Source organism: Corvus brachyrhynchos, unplaced genomic scaffold, assembly GCF_000691975.1.
Source record: "Corvus brachyrhynchos isolate BGI_N302 unplaced genomic scaffold, ASM69197v1 scaffold32, whole genome shotgun sequence".
Taxonomy (NCBI): domain Eukaryota; kingdom Metazoa; phylum Chordata; class Aves; order Passeriformes; family Corvidae; genus Corvus; species Corvus brachyrhynchos.
The window spans coordinates 3,227,620-3,237,706 of NW_008237919.1; the positions used below are offsets into that span (position 1 = coordinate 3,227,620).

General features: G+C 34.6%; 2 protein-coding genes across 3 annotated transcripts in view; one reads left to right on the forward strand and one right to left on the reverse strand.

Moving 5' to 3' along the window:
- IMMP2L (inner mitochondrial membrane peptidase subunit 2) overlaps positions 1-10,087 on the forward strand; it is a 428,918-nt gene that overhangs the window by 182,225 nt on the left and 236,606 nt on the right. The window lies entirely within an intron of this gene.
- The window catches only part of LRRN3 (leucine rich repeat neuronal 3), a 36,440-nt gene that overhangs the window by 6,459 nt on the left and 19,894 nt on the right, over positions 1-10,087 (reverse strand). Inside the window, exon 2 of the mRNA XM_008632753.2 lies at positions 9-1,916. Within this exon, the coding sequence (XP_008630975.1) occupies positions 9-1,565 (1,557 nt within the window). The 5' untranslated portion in view covers positions 1,566-1,916. The remainder of the gene's footprint in view (positions 1-8; positions 1,917-10,087) is intronic.

The following is a 10,087-nucleotide window of genomic DNA, read 5'->3' on the forward strand; positions in this document are numbered from 1 at the left end:
TTGTGTGCCTGCGGGAAAGAGCTGTCCACTTTAATCATGACTGACTTTAGGTCTGCCCCAACTAAATTTGTTGCTATACATGTGTATAAGCCACTTTCTCTTTGTGTTACATCACTGATGTCTAATGTTCCTTCAGAATGAATGTAGTACTTGTCAGAGATAGTATTAGGCAAAAGTTTGTGTCCTGATGGTGTTATCCAATAGATTTCAGGTTCTGGTTCTGCTGTTGCTCTGCAGTGTAAAGAAATATGGCTGCCAGCTTTTAAATCCAGCGTAGATGGAAAACTTTCAGGAGCTATCAAGGGAAGACAGATTTCCATCATTTCCCGAAAGTGTATCTGTCTCACATTCTGACCTTGGAATTCAGGAGGGTCTACACAAAACAGGGACTCTGGCTCCCTGAAACGAATGTTTGTTTTATTCATGTTAATCCAGCGGATGACACAGTCACACCTAATGGGATTGCTGTGTATACTGACTTCTTTGAGGTTAGGCAGGGATTCCACTGTACTGCGGTACAGGGCACTCAGTGCATTGCTGTTGAGCATGAGGGATTCCAGCTTGGGAAGTCTGTAGAATGCATTGGGGTGAATGTATGATAATCTGGGGTTATTGGTTGCTTCTATTTTTCTTAAATCTGGCAAATTATCAACAGCAAGGCTATCTATAGAAATCAGTTCAGGCATGTTATTAATTCCTAACTCCTTTAGGTGCAGCATATTGCTAAAATCTCCTCGTCGTATTCTATTAATGGGATTCTTATTTAGATCCAGAAATTTAAGATTTGTAGCCTTTTGAAGAGCGATATGGGGCACTCTAACAAGTCTGTTGTCATAAAAAGAAATGCTTTCTAAGTTGTCAAGGCCAGCCAAAGCATTATCTGGTATTTCAGTGAGATTTATACCTGCTAAAACTAGGCTGCGCAGATTGCTAAGAGGCTTGAAGTTCATGTCTTCAATTCTGATTATTGGGTTTTCTCCAATCATGAGAATTTCAAGATTAGGAGTAGCTTCAAACCACTTTCTGTTGATCACTTGCAGACCATTTGAATTGAGATGAAGTCTGAGAAGATTATTGAGGCCTATGAAAGCTCCTGGTGCAATCACAGAAAGCAGATTATGATTAATATAAAGCTCCTGTAAATTGTTGAGTCCAGAGAGACATTCTTCAGGGAGTTCAGTAAGTTTGTTTTCTTCAAGGTACACTGAAAGCAACTGTGGTATCTTTCTAAGATTAATACTGGTCACTGAGGATAAATTGTTCTGGGATAAATCTAGGCCAGTTAAGTTCACTGGGAAGTCTACTGAGTGTTCAATTTTTGCAATATTATTAGTTTGTAAAAGTAGAACTTGTGTATCAGCAGGCAGTGTGGCTGGAAAATGAAAAAGGCCTAAATCATTACAGTCCACAGTTGGAGCTTCCATGTAGACAGACCTGGGGGTGAACCATGGTCTGATTTCACATATACATGACTCTGGGCAGTCTGCTTTTCTTCCTACGGCTTGTAGTAGAGCAGTGGTAACTAGACCAAGCAGTAAATTAATTTTGAGTTGCAGGTCCTTCATCTTAGCTCAGATGTTCAAGAAAGTAGCAGACTCTTTAGTATTCCACAATTATGGTCTTGGAATTCAATATGACCTGGTCAATTAATAAAGCACAAACTTGCATTTATCAAATGACAATCATGAAGGACTTCCTTCCTGAGGATAAGTGATATATATGTAACCAACTTGTCCAGTAGTAAGAAGCATTTTGTGGAAATGAAGGTCACTTTGTCCTTGATGACATAAAATTGATGAGCTTTGTGAAGATGAAGTATGTATAGATGGTCATAGGAGATTAAACAATTCATTTATTTAGTAGTATTAACTTCAAATCCCATGATTGATTAGTGTTTGCAGGAATGACAGGATGACCTAAAATACAAGAAGAGGAAATAATTAGTATAAGAAACTGTAAAGTTATAAATTAATTTAGCCATCTTTTACTCTCTACTGTTAATTATTGCAAGTAAGAAAAGAAAATGACTGTGGTGTCTGGAGTATTATAGTGGTATCCAGATAGCATAAATTAAGTTAATATAGTAATATGTCTTTAGACTTTTAGCTTGTCATACATCCAGTGGCGCATTGTTCAACAGAAAGATGAAGATAAAGCAAAATATATCTGTGAGATTTTTTTATCCTCCTTTAAAATATTTTCTTTTTTCTTTCAGTTATTACTAAAAGCAGACCAAGTTCTGTTGGCTTTTAAAATGTAAATACTGAGCAAAATCCTACAGGGCATGAATATTTAACTTTTTTACATGAAGTTTGTAACTATAAAGAGTGTAATTTATGTATAATCAAAGGGAAATGGAATGGTTGGATTAATACACATTCCTAATGACATGCTTAGGCAAGCCTGTGAGATAATTATACAGAAATATATGAAATTGAAAATCCACAGGTTTTATAATTTTTAATTCTTTTTGTAGCTGCTGCTTGGAAAGAAAACTTTTTTTCTTTTCTTTAAAGTGCTATTTAGAAAGAAATAAGTACCTTATAATAAATAGCTTGTCATCTTGGCAAATTCGGGCTAATCAGTGGCTTTCTTATTCTGGCTTCAATAACCTCAATTGCAAGGAATATTAGCAGAAAAGTGTCTTCAGAGTGATAAGGAAAAAAAATTACACTAGCAATTGCTTCTCTGCTCTGTAGCTCTGCAAGAATCTGAAGTTTGCAGACTGCCTTCAGGTCCCAAATTATAGTTAAGACTGAAACCTTAGCATCTTGTGGCATCAAATATGTGCTTCCCAGATTTTTGGTATGTACTTTCTTTTTGTGGAGTAAAATAAATCCAACTTTGAGTGTACATTTTGTTCCAATGCATGTAATACAAAAGCTTCTGTGTTTTCTTATAGAAAGTAGTACACATTAACTGCTTAATTTACTTCAGAATATAGACTTACTTCACCCAGGCTTTGTTTCTGAAGACTGTTTTGCAATACACATTTATACCCTTTTTCCCCTTGCCTTTAGTGTTAAAATTCACAGTGACATTGTTCACAAACCATAAGATCAATGCTTAATTGACATTGATAAATAAATTTTAAGGGTTTGCTGGTATAGATAGGCAGAATTGCAAAAGTCAAGTGTCAAGCGTTTGGACTTTAGGTATCCTTTCCACGCCCAGGAGAATTTGGCATACTGACCACCTATGCATTCCGTAACAGTTCAGAGGAAAGGTGTTGGACTATGTAAAGTAATATAAGCATTGGGCCAATTTGAAGTACATTTGGCAAGTCTTTGAGGCTGTTCTTTGTGTTATGTACATTTAGGGACATTTAATACTTTATTTTAAACATGTAGGTTTATTAATAGACTGAGCAGACAATGTGTGAGATAAACATACCGAAAACATGCTGCTGTTTTGAGGATCAATAGTATGTTTCTATGCACATGGCCCAGTTTATACTTAAATACTAGGACATACTAGTAAAAATGTGATCTGTTCCTTTCCTCTGGGAAATGAGATGAACTTGAGGCTTGCAGAAAAATAAAGGTTTGTGTTGAAAAGTTAATGCCTGCAACTTGCTCTTAATTTTGTCACCAAGAGGCAAGGTGATACCCCTGTGTGGAGTACTGTCACATTTACCAAAGATCTTAGTAGAAATCATTCTATACCAAATGCACAGATGTAATTTCTTATGTAGGGAGAAAAGTGGATGGCCACATGGGGGAGAATTTTTTTGTCATGTTCTTGATACATGTTCTTGAAGCACATTTCGCACTGACTACTGTATTTTCGTTTGGATTGTATACTAAAAATGTATTTGTAGCTTGACAAATACAAAATTTATGCTTCAAATAATTGAAAGATCATTGAAAACCTTAACTGAATTGTGAATTAATTGAGATTCAACAGACTGCTACTGGAGATTAATTGAGATTCAACAGACTACTACTGCCTTTTGATCCCACTATGATGCTCTGGGACTTTTGCTCAGTAGCGGTACTTCTGAAAGTATTCTGGCCTGTTTTTCTGTTCCTCCCTGGAAATTTGCTGTTGGCCACTGTGAAAAATAAAATATGGACCAAGGTGGAGTTTTCATGTGTGTCCCAGGCACCTGAGAGGCCATACCATTTAAAGTATATAAAGCACATTTGAACCAACATACTCCTGTATTTGTGTTTATACTCCTGATTTTATATTTTAGTTTCTATGGGATTCTCAAACGAAAAGTAAGGGCACTGGTGGATATTTCCGTGTCAAATATATTAGATAGGCTTTCTGAAAAAGGCAGCAAAAAAAGAAGAGCTGAGATCCAGGTTGAAATTCCGCTTCGGTATGATTTAGTCTGATGTCCTTTCTCTTTCTGGTGAATTCTTTAGCTAGTAAGTCACCAGCTCAAGTTCATATGGTGTTCTAGCATAAATCTCTCTTATTTCTTTGGTTAAAGTGCTTCTGTCTTGTGTAAAATATTCACTGAGGTTGAATAGCTTGAATAACAGATTGTAGAATAATGTTGACACTTCCCGCCTGCAGCCATCATTCCAGAATGCACTGTTTCAATTGAGAAACATTTTTTGTTTAAATAGTGGCATATTTGTATTGTTTTATATAAGAATTATTTGCTTTTAACTGTTCAAGGTGTGGAATAAAAGAATGTTTCTGGAGTAGAATGAACATCCATGGTGGCTTATGAGGTCATACAATCATAGAATAGAATATGTCAAGCTGGAAGGGATCCATAAGGATCATCTGCTTCTGGCAGGACAACATAAAACTAAATTATATGACAGTAGTGCTTTTCACATGACAGAGTACATAAAAAAGTGATACATTACAACAGCAAAAATTGTATATGATGCTTTGAGTGGCAAACATTTTTTTTTCTCTTTTGTTTATAATAGTACTATAGTGTGGCTCCAGTTTACATCTTGACTAAGAATATGAGAAAACGTATTGCTGACGGAAGTTTTCCAGTCCCACTTGAAGGAGTCAAAGCCCAGAATCAATTTACACAGCATAAGTGCTTAACTGGTTGCATTGATTACGTGCGTGTTTCTGTGTGTATGTAACTAATTTCCGACCTCGAGATGTCTTCAAATAATTTTAAAATGAAAAGTGAGCTGTCATTCACTGTAACAAAATAAACCTCATGTAAACTGCACTCAGCAGCATGAACTGTATCCAAAGTTCAGTTTCCTTGAAGAATGTGGTGTCACAGAGGTAAGTGTTTGTATTGGAAAATAAGCATTTAACTTTGTGTTACTTTACACTTTTGGAATGCATTGATTCTTTTCTTCATTAATGTACTAGTAATAGTAAATATGTACTGATAATACTAAATAAAAATTGAATGTAAATGCTCTTACTAGCAATCATTTTCAGAGTTTTTATTAATGTGTTCTGGAGCTTTAAAGCTGAGTGCTTTGAACCATCTAGGGTTTCATGTGAAAATTTTTTATATTGAATGTCGAGTATTAAAGGTACTAATAAGAAGGACAGCGAGAACCTGAAAGGTATTTGTTCTGTTTCTTTGAGTAGTTTTTAAAGTAACTGAGCTTTACATACACGAAGGTTTCTGTGCACAGAAACCATTTTCTTTCTTGTTTTAAGAAAGAAGATCTTTCAAATAATGCAAGTATGTCATCATTAACTCTTTGTTAGTGGATTTTGGTGACCTCTCAAGATTATTGATGTGATGCAAGTGATTCTTAGAACTTGTACCTATGATTTCTCACAGTAGAGAAGCTTGTAGAGATAAGGCTCCACAGCTGATTATCGCCAGTAAGCGGAGGCGTGGGATAGATGTTTTCACACAAGCAGCAGGAAGAACTGTGCATCATAGTTTTGGAGGCTTTGATGTAATTCTTTACCCAGCTGCATTTATAAATCTTTGTGTGCACTCTGATTGTACTTGAATTTCCTCATCCAGATGCAATTGTTTGCTTCCTAATGTCTGCAAATAAAAAGGCTAAATAGAGTCTATATCTAATAAATTAGTATTCCTTATTAGTACTTCAGCACTTGTGTTATAGTTTTCATGTACTTACAACTTATGTACTAAAACTAAAATATATATCTCTGTGAACAGTGTATTTATTTTTTTCTGGAGGTCCATCCCTGTTGCCACCCATTTAAGACTTGATGTCTTACTAAACATGGTGTATTTCTTGCTTTTAAGGTACCATCTCTTGCTTTTAGAAAAACGCACCCTGATGTGTGTGACTTTTTGCAGCCTAATTATTTCTTGTGTAAACAATGATTGGTATGTCTTAATTAGGTTTCTTTCATTTACTGCTATTGACAGCTGGAGACTTGGTTTACGAGAGGGTATCACCATTATTTGAGCTGGAAAAGACATTCAGTGAATGAATAAACTGAGCAACATTTCTCATCACTGGAGCAACAGACAGCTAAGAACCATGTCAGAGTGGGCAGAAAGGAAAAGAAACACGTCAGGTTTTGGCAATCGTTCTTTTCCACTTCAGCAGTTAGAGAGACAGTGATAAAAACTAAAAATGCAGCAGTTACAGTGCAATGTGCCCTGCTGGCAATAAGGTAAACAGTGCACTTCACAAGGACCAATTTAGAGGTGGCAAGCATTTTGAAAACACAGCTGTTCATACAAAGCTACCTTTCAAACACATCAATGGAAAGAGCACTTCTCAATTCTTGTCATTATAACCACTTTGATCAGTTCTATGGACAGAAATCTGGAAATGTCACTAACCAAAAATTGGGCATGAGACATTTCATAACTTACTTGATTTTAGTTACAGCACCTAGGGGTGTTTTGGGGTTTTCTAAGTGTTGGTTATGGAAATATACTGACTGAAGTTTGAACATTTAATATCTTTCTGATAATTTTATAAGGCATTTTTTCCGTGTTTGTTCCATGGTCAAAACAAACAAAAAAAGTGCTTCCTTGGGAAATTTTTTGTTACAGCACAATAAATAAAAAGATGCACCATCTTATATATTTGACATATTTCATTAAAGCACAAAAATGTAACATAATAGATATAATAGATTTTCATAACAGAATTGGTCTAAAGTAATATTTATAGAAGTAAGCTGTACTAGCTGGTCTGATAGGGTTGCTGAAAATTATATAGGCAATGTAAAAATGGAAGTGCTAGCGTATGCAGTCTTGCTTTCATTCCACTCCCTGGAGCAAAGAGTTTCATTCTGTTTTTCTTTACAAATACAAATTAACAGTTCACTGTAATATGGACTTAGTGTTTTATATTCCTACATATAGCTAAGATGTAGCCTCACATTGAAAGACAAATGAGGATTTTCTAGAAATTTTGTGTTTCTGAGGTGTTCAACTTGGGTGGCTGAGGGTGTAAAATGTCTTAGGTTGAAAATCGCCAAAGTGAGTACCTGAAATATCTGGACATTTGTGAAAAATATGGCTAGGGCTCTCTGTTGGAACCTTGACTAATTTTGGAAATCTACTTTAGTTTTTTTCTAATGATTGGTATTTAGAACTTCAGGCTGGCCCTGAATAGCATTACATGCAAGATGTAAAAGAAATGGAAAAGCTGGTATTCGACCCTAGAAGCAATTGGAACTATCTGAATAACTATTTCAGCATGTGTGTTTATATTTGTTTTGTGAACTTGTTACACATCCTTTTAATTTTTTTCCTTAAGTGGAATAAATTTGCCTGAGGGAAAGCCACAATCTTACAATGTTTAATATGTCTGTAAAACAGGACATGTTCTCATGCCTTAGATCATTACAAGAATGACAAGGTTTTATAAATCATGAAAATTCTTTATATCAATGGACATTGTGTGATTTGAGGTTACTTTAATCTACAAATACAGATAGAGTGAGAAAAACATTATGATCAGCTAGATTAGCATGAGATTTAACCTTTCTCTCTCAGTAATTGAGTCCACCTTACTATTCTAATGTTCTTGTTTACTGTCTTTTAGTGGCATTTAGCAGATATCAGAGGAATTATTACCACATACAATTCATTAAGATCTTACTATAGTTCTCATTCCTGTATCAATCAAAAATTACATTCCAGTATTTTGAAAAATATTGCAATATATTAAATCTTACCACTTGGAAAGTACAGTATTCAAAATAGATGTGATGAAAGCAAAAATTTAAATGGAATCCAAGAGAATATACATATATATTAATTTATTGTATATGCTATTCTAGAATAACTTTTCAATGGATATAAATGAACATTTAGTAAAACATTTTTTAAAAAATGGAGGATGGAAAAATATTAGGATGTTTGCTAGCCTATTTCAAATAGGATTACCATCACTGACCATGGGACGGCAGACAACTTTGGGAGTACCTGTATGTGCAGTAAGATGTTTGTCAATCAAAATCAAAAAGCTTAATAGAAATAGTATTTTTGTTACCATTATTAATATGGTGTCGGCAGCATCATTGTGCATTGGAACTAAAGCAGTGATTCCAGGACCACACCACCTTGTGTGTTCGCTTGCTGCTAAACAAAACTGCAATCTTTACTCCATGGAGCTTAAATATTAAATGCAAGAAAAGGGACAACTGATGATTCAGACAGAGTGAAAAAAAAAGTCGCTGTGGCAATTTCCGAATATTCTTGGGTTTATTCTTCTCCTTTAGCCATAGTCTAGTAGTTTACTATCATGATCATGCATTACTTTTCTAGTCTTTGATTTCAGATTTTCCTTCTATTGTTCTGTCTCTCATGTACTTTTAACTTTTAATCATATGCTACCTAGCCATTGAATACATCTCTCCTTTTCACAAATGTCACAGCAAAAGATGACAAAAAGTTACTTTGATCTCACAAAGGAATTAATCATTTCAGTAATTACAGTTACCACCTATTTTTTACTTCTCTTAATATAAAGTGCACAAAATAATTTTTATTGGTTTTTTTTAGTGAGCAGAGATTTTAGAAAATTATATGACAAGAGAATGAATTTCAGTGGAAGCCACACATTTCTTTACCATTTGTATTTTTAACCTGTCATTTATATTCTAATTTGTAGTATGGCTTTCCAAATCCTCTTGCAATGTATTCAATGTGTGTCCATTAAACTACATATAATTTTATGTACTTGGACAAAGAAGAAGAAACTTTAAAAAGAACCAGAACTGATTTTTATTTTATTTCTTCTTCTTAAATCAGATATTTCATGTACAATTCTGTTTTTTTTATAAAGATGTAACACATTGCTAGTATTACATATATATTTTCTAGTTGTCAGAGAAAACACTTAGACTAAAATGTTACCAATAAGTCTTCAAAATACTTAGATCCTTGGTATCCTTGTTATAGCCTTAGACAGATTTCACCATGCGACTTTTGTATCATTGCCATTATCAAGCAATTATGTACAAAAATAATGGCTGTAACTTAGGAAAGTAATATGTTAGTTTAATTTAGATTTATTCGTACATGTTCAGATTCTTTTTGACAGTTGTCATGTTAGCAGTGGGGAAGCACATATTGGCAGTTACCTAGGCACATAGTTGGCGAGAGAGCAGTCACGTTCTGGATGTGGGTGCATGTACCCAGCTACCAGATGCTTCTAGCAGATGGCCAGAACTAAAGATTTCGGACTAGTTTTGGCTTGATTTTCTAGAAAGCTACCGTACAGATTCTGCAAGTCTGTAGTACATTTGACTAGTAAAAAGCCTAGCCAAGATCCAGCAAAGCTACTGGCAAAATCTGCATATGTTTTTCCTCTGGGGCTCTTAAGATGTAAATATTAAATGTGTCTAAACCATAGAGATAGGTGTGTTCAGATATCTGTAATAAAGACAGAAGGAAGTAGTGGCTAGACTTACCACATAATATTTTCCATTACTTTAAATTCTCAGCCTTTGATAGCAGACTCTTAATATTTAGTGAATTATGGTTTGTTTGGGACTTGTTCACATCAAGGTAAATGCTCTTACAATAATTTGAAAAAAATTATGTCCATTGTACACTGTATTGAATATCAACTATAATAATCCAAAGATATAAATGGGTTTAATGAACGCAGTTATATCAGGAGCATTCTGCTACAATCACAGCCAGTAATTGATGCATACTTAGAACAGATTACATAAAATTTTGTTT